This window comes from Muntiacus reevesi, chromosome 22 (genome assembly GCF_963930625.1).
Source record: "Muntiacus reevesi chromosome 22, mMunRee1.1, whole genome shotgun sequence".
Lineage (NCBI taxonomy): Eukaryota > Metazoa > Chordata > Mammalia > Artiodactyla > Cervidae > Muntiacus > Muntiacus reevesi.
Genome location: NC_089270.1, coordinates 23,099,963 through 23,117,880, shown reverse-complemented (window position 1 = coordinate 23,117,880; position 17,918 = coordinate 23,099,963). Strand labels below are relative to the sequence as shown.

At 40.1% G+C, this 17,918-nt stretch overlaps 1 protein-coding gene across 1 annotated transcript in view; it reads left to right on the top strand.

Annotated features, from left to right (window-relative positions):
• Nucleotides 1–17,918, top strand: part of FRAS1 (Fraser extracellular matrix complex subunit 1) — a 506,878-nt gene that overhangs the window by 226,704 nt on the left and 262,256 nt on the right. The window contains exons 10-14 of the mRNA XM_065913973.1: nucleotides 3,264–3,353; nucleotides 5,256–5,291; nucleotides 6,599–6,746; nucleotides 8,495–8,638; nucleotides 10,114–10,248. Coding sequence (XP_065770045.1) covers nucleotides 3,264–3,353; nucleotides 5,256–5,291; nucleotides 6,599–6,746; nucleotides 8,495–8,638; nucleotides 10,114–10,248 — 553 coding nt within the window. The remainder of the gene's footprint in view (nucleotides 1–3,263; nucleotides 3,354–5,255; nucleotides 5,292–6,598; nucleotides 6,747–8,494; nucleotides 8,639–10,113; nucleotides 10,249–17,918) is intronic.

The following is a 17,918-nucleotide window of genomic DNA, read 5'->3' as shown; positions in this document are numbered from 1 at the left end:
ATTTTTCTCAGAGCCAAAGTCTGATGCTAATTGGAGCAAGCTCCTCATCGCAGTGAACTGATGCAGTCTGGGACATCCAGATGTCTATAAATAGCAAATCTATTTAGAACTTCCTGCCTCACAGAAACTGCATCCTCACTCCCCAGGAGCAGGGCTAGTGGTTATTTTCAGGAGCTTTTGAAGACTCAGAGAAGCTACCTTCTTGGCCTTATCAGAGTGATGCAGGATCTATTTTCAGTTTTGTCTGTCTATTGTAGTAGGCACTCAAGGATGTCTCATGCATTTCAACTTTAATAGAAGTACGCGTACTCTGTCTTGTTTCAAAACATTGTTTTAAGTGACTTAGATTACACGTTTATAAACCCCTTTATATGCTTGGAAAGCAAATTTCTCTGTGTTTGTGGGTTAGACCTTCACTACCAGCTGAGTTGTCACGTTTCTGCAAAACAATTTATATGTAAATACGTCTGCTCCCTGTAGCACCCTCTGACTGGCATGAAATTTTGAGGAATGGTGATCTATCTAACCCCCTCCTTTTCCAAATAACTTTTTCAATATTATAAAAATTGTGGTCGTTCATATATTTTTGGGTTTCTTTTAAAAGTGATAGTTCCATTAAAATAATACATATTCACTTAGAAAATTGAAGGCTCAAGAGAAGTAGAAAATAGACTTTAAAATCCATTCATAATGCTGCAATTGAAAGACAGCCAATGCTTTTCTTTCATATTTTCTTTTTTTTGTGTGTGTGTGTGTGTTTTATTTTTTATTTATTTATTTTTTTTTAATTTTTATTTTTCAGTGGGTTTTGTCATACATTGATATGAATCAGCCATAGAGTTACACAAATTCCCCATCCCGGTCTCCCATCCCACCTCCCTCTCTACCCGATTCCTCTGGATCTTCCCAGCCCAACAGGCCCGAGCACTTGACTCATGCCTCCCACCTGGGCTGGTGGTCTGTTTCACCACAGATAATATACATGCTGTTCTTTCGAAACATCCCACCCTCCCCTTCTCCCACAGAGTTCAAAAGTCTGTTCTGTACTTCTGCGTCTCTTCTTCTGCCCTGCATATAGGGCCATCGTTACCATCTTTCTAAATTCCGTATATATCTGTTAGTATACTGTAATGTTCTTTATCTTTCTGGCTCACCTCACTCTGTATAATGGGCTCCAGTTTCATCCATCTCATTAGAACTGATTCAAATGAATTCTTTTTAACGGCTGAGTAATATTCCATGGTGTATATGTACCACAGCTTCCTTATCCATTCATCTGCTGATGGGCATCTAGGTTGCTTCCATGTCCTGGCTATTATAAACAGTGCCTCGATGAACATTGGGGTGCACGTGTCTCTTTCAGATCTGGATTCCTCAGTGTGTATGCCCAGAAGTGGTATTGCTGGGTCATATGGCAGTTCTAGTTCCAGTTTTTTAAGAAATCTCCACACTGTTTTCCATAATGGCTGTACTAGTTTGCATTCCCACCAACAGTGTAAGAGGGTTCCCTTTTCTCCACACCCTCTCCAGCATTTATTGCTTGTAGACTTTTGGATAGCAGCCATCCTGACTGGCGTGTAATGGTACCTCATTGTGGTTTTGATTTGCATTTCTCTGATAATGAGTGATGTGGAGCATCTTTTCATGTGTTTGTTAGCCATCTGTATGTCTTCTTTGGAGAAATGTCTGTTTAGTTCTTTGGCCCATTTTTTGATTGGGTCATTTATTTTTCTGGAATTGAACTGCAGGAGTTGCTTGTATATTTTTGAGATTAATCCTTTGTCTGTTTCTTCATTTGCTATTATTTTCTCCCAATCTGAGGTCTGTCTTTTCACCTTACTTATAGTTTCCTTTGTTGTGCAAAAGCTTTTAAGTTTCATTAGGTCCCATTTGTTTATTTTTGCTTTTATTTCCAATATTCTGGGAGGTGGGTCATAGAAGATCTTGCTGTGATTTATGTCGGAGAGTGTTTTGCCTATGTTCTCCTCTAGGAGTTTTATAGTTTCTGGTCTTACATTTAGATCTTTAATCCATTTTGAGTTTATTTTTGTGTATGGTGTTAGAAAGTGTTCTAGTTTCATTCTTTTACAAGTGGTTGACCAGTTTTCCCAGCACCACTTGTTAAAGAGATTGTCTTTTTTCCATTGTATATCCTTGCCTCCTTTGTCAAAGATAAGGTGTCCATAGGTTCGTGGATTTATCTCTGGGCTTTCTATTCTGTTCCATTGATCTATATCATATTTTCTTTAGTGCACAGTGTTTTTAAACATAAAATACTGTGATTATTCTGTTTATGCAATTTTATATTATTCAGGTTTTACCTAACATGGTTTTTACACTTCAAATGTAATATAGATCACAAATTAAATAATGTCTTCATGTAAAGAAGCATCATCATTTTTTAAAAAGTAGATACATCTTTAGAAAGTGGAAAGTGTTTTAAAGAATACTCTTTAACCTACAGATATTAGATGTTACTATATTCATATGAAAAGTTGTAAACAAAACTTGTCTTTTTAATAGCAGATTTCCTGGGAGGTAGGACTTATGTTTAATGAAATTATGTTTTCTAAGTTATAGAATTCAGAATTATTTTTATAGTAAGCATTTATTATTTTATAATAAATATTTTGAAATGATTGATTTTGATAAGTTAAAAGTGATAAAATGATGACTTTGAAAGTTTAATATCTGCCTTTCTAGTGTGGCATTTCTTTCCTTCCTCTTGTAATTTTTTAAATAGTGATTATGTGAATTTGATAACAGTTTCAGAATATTGAGTAGAAATTAGTTTCCTGTTGTTTAATTTATGCCTGAGATGTCATCTGTGCATATAGGGATGTGCCTGATTTTGTATTCAAGGGAAAATGTTGGTGTGATTTGAGCACTGTTAATGAAATCAAATCACAAGTTCAAGCCTTGAAGATAAATTTAAGGTCCTTTTCTGAAACTCATAACTTTCCATGACTACAAGATTACTTGTGGCCTTTCTTCTTCATGGGAGTTCCCGGTCATGGGTAGGAAATCATACACAAAGATCATGAGAACTGGAAAGAAAAAAATACTTGGAGGAAGGGATGAGCTGTATTGACTAGGCTTTTCATAGGGTTATAGCACATGGGAGATTCAGTAAGTCATGAGTCAAAGCAGATGGGTATGTTATGGCTTTTCATTCTACTCAGGGAATTCAGCCACTTTGCAATTTAGTGCCGCTACCTGGAGATGTTAATTTGGTGTGTACTTCTGCAACCTTTATTCTTCAGGGTGAAGAATTAATTCACTTAGAGGGAAAATGCTGTCCTGAATGCATTTCAAGGAATGGTTATTGTGTTTACGAAGAAAATGCAGAATTTGTGAGTATCGGGCTAATAACTGAAGACTAATAAAAATGAATCTTTGGAAATTAGTTTAATAAGGGGGCATTACCTTCTCATTTCTTTTACCCATTCACTTGTTTAACAGACATGATTGCACAACTGTTGTGCCAGGTACTGGAGATACAGAAGCCCACCCAACAGACAGAACCCCTGTTCTCAAGGAGCTTTTTTTTTCACAGTGGGCAGATAGACGACAAACACATGTGTTGGGTGGTGACGGGCACCACTTTGAAAATGAAACAGCTGGGTAGTAACTGAGGGGCGAGAGGCGTCTTTTACATCGGATGATGGGGCAGTCCTCTCATGAAGAGAAATTTGAGCAAAACCTGAAAGAAGATGCTGAGGGAGTGAGCCAGGGTTGTGGTGGAGGGGGATACAAACCAGGAAGAGGAAACAGCAAACGAAAAAACAGTGAAGAAGTGTGCTTAGCAGGTCCAGGAATCAGCAAGAAAGTGAGCTTGGCTGGAACCAAGGGAATGAGGGGAAAAGGCTCTGAGATGAGGTGCAGGAGGTAGCCTGGAACCCGGTTTCACCCGGACCCAGACGGGAGCTGCTGGACAGTCTTGAGCAGAGCAGAGCTGTGAGGGGCTTACTTGTGAGAGAGTCACATTGGCCACCATATGGGCAAGTGACAAAAGGTGGTTCGGTTAGAAGGTTTTTGCAGTAGTCTGGAGGAAAATGGTGGTGGTTTGGTCTAGGGAGGCAGTGATATAAAGTGATCAGGCTCTAGATTTATTCTGCAGGTAGAGCAGAAAGGATTTTGATGTGTTGGATGTAGAGCAAAACTCTATTAGTTAAGGTTTTATTTATCCCTAAATCTGTACTTTTTTTTCTTCTATACCCCCAGGGAAACATATTTATCTTAATCTCTTCAAATTTGCTCTATCTTTATAGCTCTTATTTTCCACATGGGGTTCTTGGAATGTTGATAAATTCAATGTGTTCTTAAAAGCACAGTCTGTTAATCATAGATACAACTGCTTCACTGACCATTCAAAGTGGGATTATCAGTATTAGGATTAGGTGCTTTGACTGGTGAACTGATTCCTACACCCTTTTCTCTTGTGATCTGGGTGAATTGCATCTGTCAACTTGCCAATGTTTTGTATAAGCTGGGGATGCTGTGTTGTGTAGGGTTAAAACATGCGAGCTCTAAATTCAAACCCCTAATTTGTCGCATACTGACAATGACCTTGGGCAAGTTAACTTAATCCTCAGCTATAGAGATAAAAATAGTACTTATCTCATGGGTCTATTGAGATGATGCATATAAAGTTAGAACAATTCCTGGCATATAAAGAAGCTTAAGATTATTATTATTATCATCATGCTGTTGGCATTGTTTGCTTCATATTGATACTTCATAATTTAGTCACCTTTGTTTCCTAAGAATTTAGGAGATTAAAGATTCCCTATAAATATTGAAGTTGTGTTTTCTCTCTTTATCACAGTATTAATTTTCCTGTCCATTTCTGGAGGTAAATTAAGCCCAGTAGAATTCAATAAAAGCAAATTGTTTTAAATAAGCACAAATTCCCATGATGCTGCAGTACCATAGGAGTTTCAAGAATTTGCTCTTACAAGCTTAGGTCTCTTGCCTGCAAAGTCCTTGGTATTGAGGGGAATTGAAGCCAAATACTCCAGCACAAAGTGAGAATAAGAATTCAAAAATATTTCCTAGGCATTTTGTCTTCACCTCATATTGGTATGCTTTTCTTGTTTTTGATACATATTTTATTTCTGTTCATAAACAGTGACTGAAGTTGCTTGTTACTTGGGGAAAAATGGATATTTCCTATTCAAAAAATGACTAGATCAGCCTAATGGTGTTTTTAGTAGTATAAAAATAAATATATTTCTGTTTTGCTTTGTTCCTAGATGTCCTCAAATGCAAGTAAAGTTAAACGTATTCCAGTAAGTATAAATTTTTAGCTTGTAGATAAATATGTAGAAAATTATTTTAAGTAGTGATCTACATAAACTGTCCTGGGAAACCTTAATGCTCAGTATTTTTGATAGTCATATTTGATGGCACTATGGTCTGGGATTAAGAATTGTAATGATAGCAAAGACTGATTCATTGAACTTTTGCTAAATACTGGCAACATTAATTGTTCAGAATGCTTAACATCAACTGACTTAATAAACATTTTATCAAAACTTTATTTTAAAGTATGCCCTTTTATTCTCTTTAACAATACCTCCTTCATGTCCCCAAACATTCTGTTAGGAACTTTTGTCTCTTTTCTATCTCCAGGGTGAATAGCACAGTGAGCAGAAAGGAATTGCTCTTTATAATTCACTTTGGACGCTCTGTCAAAGCACTAATGTTTATTATCATCATTTGCTTGGCTGAAAAGAATATTTAGTGTGAGAAAGCCCATGGCACATCCACGGCCCACTAAATGTGGGTATGCGAGAGCTGTCACTGTAAGAATACATGACCCTACTGTTGCTTTTACTGTAGTAACAATAAGGAAATTCAGCATTTTGACCTGCTTCCTGCTGTTGTTATAAAGATTGTATTTAATGTACCTGCTAATCACCAGGTACATAGTAATCCCTTCTGGTTTTTTTTTTTTTTTTTTTTTTTTGCTGAGATAGGTTGAGAAACAAGTGTTATATGCTTCTTGCATATTCTGGAAGCCCCAGAATGCTTTCACATTTTATCTTTCTGCCTGGTTCTACTTTAAAATAAATCAATTATGAACAAAGAAGGAGAGACGCTATCCTTTTAAATTTATAACTCTTGTTGTTGTTCAGTCACTAAATCATGTCCGACTCTTTGCAACCCCATGGACTGTAGTATGCCAGGCTCCTCTGGCTTCCGTTGTCTCCCAGAGTTTGCTCAAATTCATGTTAACTGAGTCAGTGATGGTATCTAACTATCTTATCCTCTGCTATCCCCTTCTCCTTTGGCCTTCAATCTCTCCCAGCATCGAGGTCTTTTCCAAGAAGTTGGCTCTTCCCATCAGATGGCCAAAGGATTGCAGCTTCATTTTCAGCATCAGTCCTTGCAATGAATATTCAGGGTTGATTTCCTTTAGGATTGACTGGCTTGAATTATTCTACTGATGTCCTGTTTCAGAGTTAGGTTTGACATGGTACTAATCAGGACCCTTCACTTTGACCCTTATGGAAATCATGTGTTCTCTACCAGCCAACCGACTTCTGAATCTCTGCACTCTGATAACAACGTCCTTCTTTGCTGTTTCCTGCAGGAGGGGGAGAAGTGGGAGGATGGCCCTTGCAAGGTGTGTGAGTGCCGGGGGGCTCAGGTAACTTGCTATGAGCCCTCCTGTCCTCCCTGTCCGGCGGCCACACTAGCCCAGGTGGTGGAGGGACAGTGCTGTCCCGATTGCACATCAGGTGGGTCCATGACCAATTTCTGTCTGCTGAGCTGTTCTTACTGCCACACAATTCAGAGAGATCTCCTCTCCTCCCGCCCCTTGCTTATTTTTCTCTATGCACTCACTCGGTTTGTTTGTTTGTTTCTTCTTAATTTTTTCTAACAAATGATGCTATTTAATCTTGGCCCATACGTTTGCCAAACTCAGCTGATTATGAGTAGGTGACCTCGCACAAGTCATTGGTCCTCTCTGAATCTTCATGTTCTTGTTGATAAAACGGCCTTACCTTCCTTGCAAAGTTATTGTGAAAGTAAAATACAATAATGTTCAAGAACTTATAAAGGCAAATATGGTTACTAGGACTGCTTTGTTGTCAAAGATAGAAGAAAAATTGTTGCAAGTTTGTTATGGATGTTCATTTCTTTAAGATGAACTATTAAACAGATGGTTCCTTTTGGAGTTCTCAAATGGGTTTTTGAAGTTGAAGGATCCATTAATTTCTTCCAAAAGAAAATTTTATCTACTTGTTCTGCAACTCTGCCTTCAAATCACCTGGGGATGAATTAGTTCCAGTTAATAATTGTTGGCAAGCCCTAGAGTTGCTCTGGCTGAGCAGTAATTTGCCTGAGAGCTCAGTCTGCCTTGGAGAAGTGGCATTTTCTTGCACTCATATTTCATAATTAATTGTTTTCATCTGCAGTTTTTCATATTGGCAGTTGCACTTGTGGCACTCAACATATTTTGGCTAATCGGTGTTTCCATGAAGAGTTTATCGTGGGAAAATCATGGCAATGTCAGGGTTTCTTTACTTTACCCTCACCAAAGTGATTCTTTGGGCTTTCCAAAACAAATATGTAGCGTATTATAATTTCCCAAACCTTGAAAATCAGGTCCTCGACAACTGTGAAACCTAACAGTGGTCCTGTGCTGACAGTTTACCATCAAGTTCAGTGATGATCCCAGTGACTGGTAATGAGGTTTGAAATCTTGGAGGAAAAATAAGAAAAAATAGCTGTATATTTTTTAAGAATATAATAACTATTTTTCAGTAGTGTAGGTTTTATGTTTTAACCTTTATGCATATCAAAGGTTAGGAAAAACTTCTAGGAAATTATAAATCACTGAATCTGTTTAAATCATCTATCATGGAACTAGTCATTCCTGTTTCTAGAGGTATTCTAGGAGACAGAAGCATGAAAAGGCCTAGTTTGGTAATGTTTTTAATGTTTTCACTTTGGGGACACAGTGATTGTATTTCAAACAAGGAGCAATTCCTTGAAATCTTACATTGAAATCAATTTTGCTATTTGGAGTCCTTTTTCATCCCCAGAGTTTTCTCCATATTTTTTTTACAGATCCTCTACAGCCCTTTTCATGCATAAAACCTATACTGTTGAAAAATAGTTATTATTTTCTAAAAAAACAATACAGCCACTTTTTTCTTCTTTTTTCCTCCAAGATTTCAAACCTCATTACCAGTCATTGGGATCATCACTGAACTTGGTGGTAAATTGTCAGCAAAGGGCTAGTTTGGTATTGTTTTTAATGTCTTCACTTTGGGGACATACTGTTTTTCAGTCAAGGAGCAATTCCTTGAAATCTTGCATTGAAATCAGTTTTGCTATTTGGAGTCCTTTCTCACACATACCCAGAGTTTTCTCGATATGCGATACAGATCCATATACCCCATAGACCCCTTGTTAGAAGGAGGTAAGAGAAATCATATGGTCTTTACTGAGTTCTCCTCTTCTTTGTCCTTGATCATAGTTCGTTGCCACCCAGACTGCTTGACCTGCTCTCAGTCTCCAGACCACTGTGACCTCTGTCAGGATCCCACCAAGTTGCTGAGGAATGGACAGTGTGTGCACAGCTGTGGTCTGGGGTTTTACCAATCTGGTGCTTTCTGCTTAGGTAAGGCTCCAGGCAGACCACCCAGGGAGGGACTGAGGCTCACTGGTGTCCTGGGTGGGGTCATGGTGCAGGAAACGCACAGCTTCCAAAAACCTTGAGAAGGGGGTAATGTCATCCATAGGCTACTTGACCTCTCTACACCCATCTCACATCTGATGGGTGTTTCCACTTTTACCGGGAGGTATTAATAGACGATGGGGCAGTCAGATATTTACTAGGTAGCCATGGCTGGATTTCTCGCTTTCAAGGATAGTCATCTGTTAATCCAAGATAGAACTTCAGAGGTAACATGACCTTCGAGATCACTTACTAGAACTTTATTGTTTTGCTAATGGGGAATCTGTGGACCAGAGAATGAGCTGGCTTGCTTAATATCACACAGATAATTGATAACAGAGCTTACCTCTTGTGGGTTACCAGAGGATTCAGAGGGGGTTCATGTGCATTTCAGAATCTTATAGTACATATGGGGCTTCCCAGGTGGTGCTAGTGATAAAGAACCCGTCTGCCAATGCAGGAGATGTAAGAGATGCAGGCTCAATCCCTGGTTCAGAAGGATCTCCTGGAGAAGGAAATAGCTACCCACTTTAATATCCTTGCCTGGAGAATCCCATGGACAGAGGAGCCTGGTGGGCTATAGTCTATAGGGTCACACAGCATCAGGCACTACTGAATCACATAATACATATGAGAGGGAGCTCTCATTGGGAGAATTGAACTTGGTTGAGGCCAAATCATAGTTACTTTTTCTCCTATCTCTAACTCAGGGGGTTAATTATCCATTTTAGAATATGTGGGTTTACACCCTGGCTGAGTATAACCTCTCTGCGCCTCAGCATTCTTACCTGTAAAGTGGGGTGGTCCCAGTACCTTCCTCAGGAGGCGTGGTAAGGATTACATGTGTGTGTACACATCAAGTGCTTAGAATAGTGTCTGGGATGTTGTTAGGCCTCAATAAAAGTCAACTGCTTTTATTATTTATGTAATTATTCACTTCTCCCTACTCTCTCTTCTGATTCATAAATCTACAAACCTCTTGGAAGTTATTTATATCTCTTGAATAAGGGGTGTTCTTATAAATGATTGAGTGAGAAAGCTATTGGGGGCAAACTGATAAGAAGAGAAGAGCAAGACCCTTGAGCCTAACTGCCTGGCTTCCAATGCCAGCTTCATGTGACCTTGATCTCGAGCAGATTATTTTACCTCTCTGAGCTTGCTCATCATTTGTAACATTGGGATTGATACTCTACCTCATAGCGTTGTTGTGAAGATTAAATGCGTTTATATACGTAAAGCACTTCACGCATTGCCTGGCATGAAATACATGCTATGTAAATGAAGACAGGTAGAGTTATTTTCCTGCCTACCTGATTCTCTGTGACCCAGAATTGGGCTGTGCAGGGGTTGGCACCAGGGCGGTGCCCTTGAGCTAATGAGAGGTTCCCTTTCTCTTTCTCCCCCCCTTGTCGAGCCAGCCTGCCAGCCGCAGTGCTCCACCTGTACCAGTGGGCTCGAGTGCTCATCCTGCCGGCCTCCCCTGCTGATGCAGCAGGGCCAGTGTGTGTCCACCTGTGGGATCGGCTTTTACCAAGACCGCCACTCCTGTGCAGGTAAGCTCTGACCCGCCATGGTCAGGCGGGCCACCGAGAAAGCCACCCCCCTTGCCCCCAGACTCCCTGGGGTCACCCGGAACTATAAGCAGCTTTTGAAGTAGGAGAAGAAATTCTGAATGTGATTCCTGATGGCGTGAGAACAGTAGATGAGAGACCTGATAATCAGTGTTTTTATAATTTTATGAGTGCTTTAGTGATGTACATTGTGATTGATTTCTAGAAGTCCTTTCACGCATATCTGGGGGCCCTGGGACAGTATCTGATGAGCATTGTACTTTGACTCGGGCTTCCCAGGTGACTCAGATGGTAAAGAATCTGCCTGCAAAGCAGGAGACCTGATCACTGGGTCAGGAAGACCCTTGGAAAAGAACGGCTACCCACTCCAGTATTCTTGCCTGGGAAATCCCATGGACAGAGGAGCCTGGCAGGCTACAGCCCATGAGGTTGCAAAGAGTCAGCCGCAACATAGCAACTGAACAACGACAAACAAAATGCTTTGACTCAGATTGTCATTTAAAAAAGTTGTTAAGTTAGATTCCTTCATGGTATAAGAACACAGGACTTAAATGAAGAGGAACTATATTTATGTATTTTTAAGCTTTACTTTCACTTAGAGAGGGAGAAACAGAAATAAGAAATGTGGATAAATAAAAGTAGGCTTTTAAGTTTACTCCTTTAGTATCTGCCTACTTAGCATATGTCTTAGTATGTGTTACTTTAGTAGCTTTATATGCCTAATTTTTGGTTTTTTAAATTTTATTTATTTATTTTTTGGCTGCTCGGTGTTCACTGCTGCTCATGGGCTTTCTCTAGTTGCTGTGGGCCGGGCTTCTCTTTAGTTGCAATGTGCAGGCTGGGCTTCCCATTGGAGTAACTTTTGTTGTGGACCCTGGGTTCTAAAGCACTTGGTCTTCAATAGTTCTGGTGCACGGGCTTAGTCGCCCTGTGGCATGTGACATCTTCCTGAACCAGAGATTGAACCCATGTCTCTTGCATTGGCAGGTGGATTTTTAACTACTGGACCACCAGGGAAGTCCTTGTTTATATTTTTAACTCTATATCTTTTTTATCACAATCTTGTTGAAATTCTAGTATCTTAAGCATCTCTGGAAGTGGGAATCGTCATAATATGATTTAATTTGTATTTTATACGTGACTGTTTTTTCAATAGTGATTATAATCATGGGTATAAGTAAGAGTAAATGTATAAAGAACTCTTTTAAATGCAAAAATGGAGGGAGGTGTGATAGTGAGAGCAAAGAAAAGGACAGAATCCCAAGTTTGTCTTTTGAAAGAGACAGGGAATCAGGTGTGCCCAGAACCTAAGGCAGGGTGTGCAGTGGCAGGAAAACCTGAGGAGGCAGATGGACCAGAGGGTGGGTCTCGGATGTCATCCCAGAGAACTGTGGTAGCTGCATTCTGCAGCTGAGCCAAAGGGCAGAGATGTGACAGGAATCGGGAGATGGCCAGTCTGAGGGTCAGCTAGTAAGCTCCTTGGTTAGATTTTCAGAAAAGTCAGAGGGAAAATGGTAAAAGAGAACCAGTGCTATCTAGGCTATTTAAGTAATAAAAGCAATTTGCATGTCTACCTATGGATAAGCAGATAAACAAAATATAGTTTGTGTATGCAGTGGAATATTATTCAGTCTTTAAAAAGAAGAAAATCTTCCATATGAGACAATGTGGTTGAATTGGGGACATTGTACTAAATGAAATAAGCCAGTCACAGAAGGATGGATGCTCTATAATACCCCTTATTTGAGATATCTTGGTTTTCCTGATGACTCAATGGTAAGTAAAGAACCCGCCTGCCAGTGCAGGAGATCCAGGTTCCATCCCTGGGTCAGGACGATCCCCTGGAGAAGGAAATGGCAACCCACTGCAATATTTTTGCCTTGGAAATCCCCATGGACAGAGGAGCCTGGCAGGGTACAGTCCTTGGGGTCAAAAAAGAGTCGGACATGATTTAGTGACTAAACAATGATGACATATTGATGTATCTAACATAACAAAACTGACAGAAACAGAGAGTAGAAGGACGGTTGCCATGGGCAAAAAAAAAAAAAAAAAAAAAGAAAGGATTCCTGCAGTTAAGCAAGTCTAAAATTTTGGTTGTGCAAGATGAATAAATTCTAGTGATCTGATGGGAGAAAAAGAGAGTCAGTGCGTGGTATTCCTTAGGTGTGCAGGTTGAATGAGCTCCAAGGCCAGGTGAAAGTCCCCCATGGAGGAGACTGCTGGCTGTCTCCACTCCTGGTCATGGTTATGGGCAGGATCCACAGGACTGTGGAAACCACCTTGAAAGGAAACATTGGTACTGTGTGTGCCATGTGGATGTGAGGCTAGTGAGTCTGTATCCAGTCACATTACAGAAAGGGAAGCACCCTAGTTTTTGAATCTGACATGGGGGCTCTTTGAGATCTGAAAGAATTCTATATTTCTGTATCCCCAACATCAAGGGCTGCACGAAGGGTTTAGATTTGTTTGGCATTTGCTGAGTAAGTGTTTGAGTGATGAAGGAATGTCCTACCCCTTGGTGATCCTTGAAGGACCAGCTTTTTGACAGCAGTGTCAGCCACAAAAGAGAAAAGAACTCTCAATGTTTATTACAATCCTGTTCTATTTACTGGTTATTTTAGAAAAGGTTTAAAGTGGGTGCATACGAACGCTTTTTTAAGTGTCTAATGGTTCGGCAATTTAGGTAAACTGCTGAAATTTCAATTTGATGAAATTATTGAAAGTATTCTTTATTCCTTTCTTCTATCCCATCAAAGAGACCTCCTGCTAGCACACTTGCAACAGATTTGCCTTTGAAAGGGAAGTAATTCCCCCTAGATTTTATTCCCCACCTATATTTCCTCCACCCCGGCCACATGTCCCACATACATGTTTACTTTTTTTTTTTTTTTTGGCCACTTTCCTTCCTCCCAAGCCCAGTGTTTTAATTGGTGATGTTAATGTGGTTTCAGGGCACTTTGAAATGGGTAATGTTTCATTTGATTACTGGTTTATGTAGCTGACTGCTTCCACATTCCATCCACATGCCCATACACAAATGCCTTAGTAGAAAGTTGCTGGGAAAATTTGTTCATGCTCCCTCCAGGGAATTAAACCAATTTGCTTTAGTTCAGCCTGGTTGCATTTTTATGCATAAAATGAGAAGAAAAAAGAGAGCAAGAGGAGAGAGGGAAGAAAGAGAACGATCTTAAAAATTAAGGCTACACTTGTGATCAATTTCCATATACTTGTTTGATGGTGAGATTGCCCAAATAAACTTTCTCATTATTGGAATTTTTTTTTTTTGCAATATTTGTGCTTTGCACCATTTTGAGTGTTTTTTCACCACCGACCTTAGAAGTTGATCAACCAGTGCTCGTTCAGAAAGTGCTAAACTTTTCAAAATGAAGTCTGCCATTTTATGGTTTTTCTGGATTGATTCCTTCTGCCAGAATCATTTATGTTCTGGCTGGCATTAATCGCCACTTTATTGACCCATCAAAAGCAAAAGAAAGCGAACACATGCTGAGGGAACTCATTACCAGAAATTAGCTGATTAATATTCACGCTCACCGTGTTGAATATGAGACAGGATGAGAAATTTGAGGCAGACCTAAGAGGCAGACCCAAGAGGCACATAGACCTGTGACTCTTCAAGAAAAGAGTCAAGCAAGTAAACCAGAGGGAGGTAAAAGAAGGGCCTGAGTCCTACCTGAGAACCACATCCTTAGGGGCCTTTATCACTGTTTCTTTTCCCTTGAGTTTTGTGGTATAGACACACATATACGTATATGCCTACAAACATGTACACGTGTACATATATTCACATTATTGTTATAATCTTATGCTTGATTAAACTGAATAACATAATTAGAAATCACACTTTGTGTCCCCCACCAGTCAATGCTTCATTTCCTCTCCGTTCCCCAACTTGAGAGTTTAACGCTTTGATCACTTTACCTGAAGGCTCAGCATCACCCAGGCTTTATATCCATCTAAATTGGAGATAGGTGATCTGGAAGTTGTCTCTTTCCCACAGCAGAGAGGACCAAGGAGTAATCACCCTCCGGATGCCCAGAACTCACCCTTTAGGTGTGTCACTCAGGCATCTGCCTTAACCCCTAGACTTCTTTTTTGGTGCCAACTAGATCTGGTCTGACATTTCCTTCTTGACCCTGTGAACATCAGGTCCTAAGCCTGAGTTTCTACTCTGGTTCCTGCCTCTTGTCCTGTTGTGACCCATTTCCAGGAATTAATAGCCCATCTCCTAACCCTGACCACATGGTCAAGCTTGATGCATGTATGGATGTTGTTTGCCCCACCTCCACACCACGTGGCCTTGTACCCGTCCTCCATGGCTGTTGGGTACCACTTGTCCTAGACTTACTGTATTCTTTCTACCAGAGTGGTAGTTTCATTACCTCTTCTTAAAAACCTTGGCTTTAAAACTAAATCTGGATCCAGACTGAGCTCACCTGTCCTGAGAACATTCTTCCTTGCCTGTCTCACCCCTCTTTTCAATCAACTTCTGTCTTACTCTGCTGGGACTATTAAACTGTGTACATAGATCATAGATATAAGAGCCCACAAGAAGTTAGAACAACTACATTAACACACACCATGGAAGATTATTTTAAAATGAATAGCTCAAGACTGTTGACTCTAAGTAGAGAAAGAGTAGAATTTAGCCCATTTTTTGGTATGTATCACAAAGGTTGGAGGATGGAGCTGTGTGTGACCCTGGCAGGTTCTACCTTCCTTCTGCAGACCCAGAGATGGGAGGGAGGGTGACCCCTTGCTCAAGTGGAGACAAACCACCGGGATTCCAATCTTGGCTCTGTTGCTTCAAACATCCTGTTCTTTAACTCTGTGTTTCAATTGCTTGTGGCTAAAGCGGAGGCAGTAATGTCTACCACACATCACTGTTGTGTGGGTTAAATGAGTGAATTCACATGTGTTGATTAGGATGACACCTGGCACCTGTAAACCCTCCATGTATATTTGGAGACTTGGATTTCTGCTTCCCATTGTCCGTCTTTCTTTTTCCTTGTCCCCCACTCCATTCATCCTCTGTTGACCACTGCTCAAGGCCTTGAGAATATGAAGATAAACAAGGCTCCATGTTTGCCTATAGTGAGCTGGCAATCAAGGCAGGGTTAGCTGCTGCTTTGTAGAAATGTGAAAAAATAAAAACACTAACACAGAAACCTATGTAACTCATTCTATATAGGAATGCTGTGTGGTCTTAGATTTTGAAACTTAAAGAATCAAGCAATTGAACAGTTTTTAGGTTTGTGTGAGGGGCATCATTTTGAATCTCAACTCTACCACTTTTTTGCTGTACGTTTGGGTAAGTCATTTAACCACCTTGAGCCTCAATTTTTCTTAGCTATAAAATGGGGTTGATATTATCTACTTTAAGGCACTAATGTGAAGGTTAGAAAAGATGTTTGAAAGTGTAAATATATTATGACTGACACATGATATGTGGACAGTGCATGCTTGCTAAGTCACTTAAGTCGTGTCCAACTCTTTGCAACCCTATTGATTGTAACCCGCCAGGCTCCTCTATCCATGGGATTCTCCAGTCAAGAATACTGGAGTGGGTTGCCATGCCCTCCTCCAGGGGATCTTCCCCACCCAGGATTCAAACCCACATCGTTTATCTCTCCTGCATTGGCAGGCAGGTTCTTTACTACTAGCGCCACCTGAGAAACCTCACATGAACAATAAAAGGCAGCTATTGTCCTTATCAAATATATTCCTTTGCTTTTCAGTTTATGGAGATGCAAATCAAATAGCTTGCATTAGGTAACAAAGGATTTTATGCCATTTGCATCTGATTTTAAATAACTTTTGTATATTATGGAGAAGTAAATATAATACAGGGAACAGTTTATTGTATTCATCACAACAAATTAAAATCATTTTCTTTAAATGCTTCGATCAAATGATGAGAATCTAGAATGACTTGTTTCTTCACCAATATTATGCTACATTTAGAGGGAAAGCTTATGAAAAGAAAACCTGTAAAATTTACATGTAGGATGCTGACTTAGCTGAGATTCAGAAGTTGTAGTTTGAATGGAAGAACGTCTAAAGTCAATTATTTGTTGGAATTTGTAGACACGTAACACTGACCCCTGGGAACCAGGTGCAAAACAGTACTTGCTGGATATGTGGCTGAGCCCAGCCTGCCGTGCCCAGGACGAACTTCTTGGCAAAGGCATTTATGAAACTGCTGTCCTGAAATCCTCTGGAAGGTGGGACCCTTCCTGTTCTGTTGGTGTAGCCATTGTGAAGCTGATATCCTCCGTGGTCCCTCCACACCTTCCAGAGTTGAAGGGTCAGTCCCCGTTTTTCACTCCTAGATCACTCCTTCAGTCTGGGGCTCAGCACATCTTGACACTGTGTCTTCACTCACTTTGTTCTGCTCTTACATCGTGCACGCTAAGAAGCTTCAGTCGTGTCTAACTCTGTGACCCTATGGACAGTAGCCCACCAGGCTCCTTTGTCTGCGGAATTCTCCAGGCAAGAATATTGGAGTGGGTTGCCATGCCCTCCTCCAGGGGATCTTGCCAACCAGGGATCGAACCTGTGTTTCTTACTTTTGCTGCATTGGCAGGTGGGTTCTTTACCTCTAGCACCACCTGGGAACATCATATGCATGTTCAAACATCTGGTATTCTACAGCAGTTATGATTTCTCACTTAGCTGCTGAATGTCTTGTAAAGATATAGATACTGCTTCAAGTGATAGTCCTGTCTCCTCCCCTCTGTTTATGCAATAAGTATTTGTTGAGGCTCTTCCGTGTCCCAGGCACTAGGAGACTGCAGTGAAGTGACAGAAAACCACCCTGTGGTACAGGATTAGGTTCTCAACTGGAGAAGAGTGTCACTAAATAAGTAAATGCATTGCTTCAAATAGTTACCACTATATGAATCTGTTACTTTCAGTGCTATAAAGATGGTTTAAAAGTCTATTGTAGGAAGTGAGTGATTATGGAGGCAAGGGCAGGTCTTATCCTTCTGAATTCCCCACAATGCTAGATACATATAAGACACTTTGCAACAATTTTTGACTGAAAAAAAAGTTTTTAAACCACTGCACATAGGAAAAAGTAGAAGAATGTATAGGCATGCCTAGACTCTGGCTTCCTGGTAACCTGAGTTCCATTTAGCTTCTATTATTTACTCCCTGTCAGCAGTTTCTAACTAGTCATGGCCTCAGGAAAATTACAGGATCTTATTTTTTCCCCACCCCTCTTTTTCTTGTCTTCATTTGCCTCTTCTCTAACATTATTGGGTGCCTTTTGTGAGTGCTGAAACAGTGATTCTTTTTTTAAAAAATTAATTTATTTATTTTAATTGGAGGCTCATTACTTTATAATATTGTGGTGGTTTTTGCCATAAATCGACATGAATCAGCCATGGGTGTACATGTGTCCCACCATCCTGAACCCGCCTTTTACTTCCCTCCCCACTCCATCCCTCTGGGTTGTCCCAGGTACCAGCTTTGAATTCCCTGCTTCATTCATTGAACTTGCACTGATCATCTATTTTACATACGGTAATATACATGTTTCTTTTTTTTTTTAATGTTCCGTGATATTTATTTATTTTTTAAATTAATTTATTTATTTTGATTGGAGGCTAATTACTTTACAATAT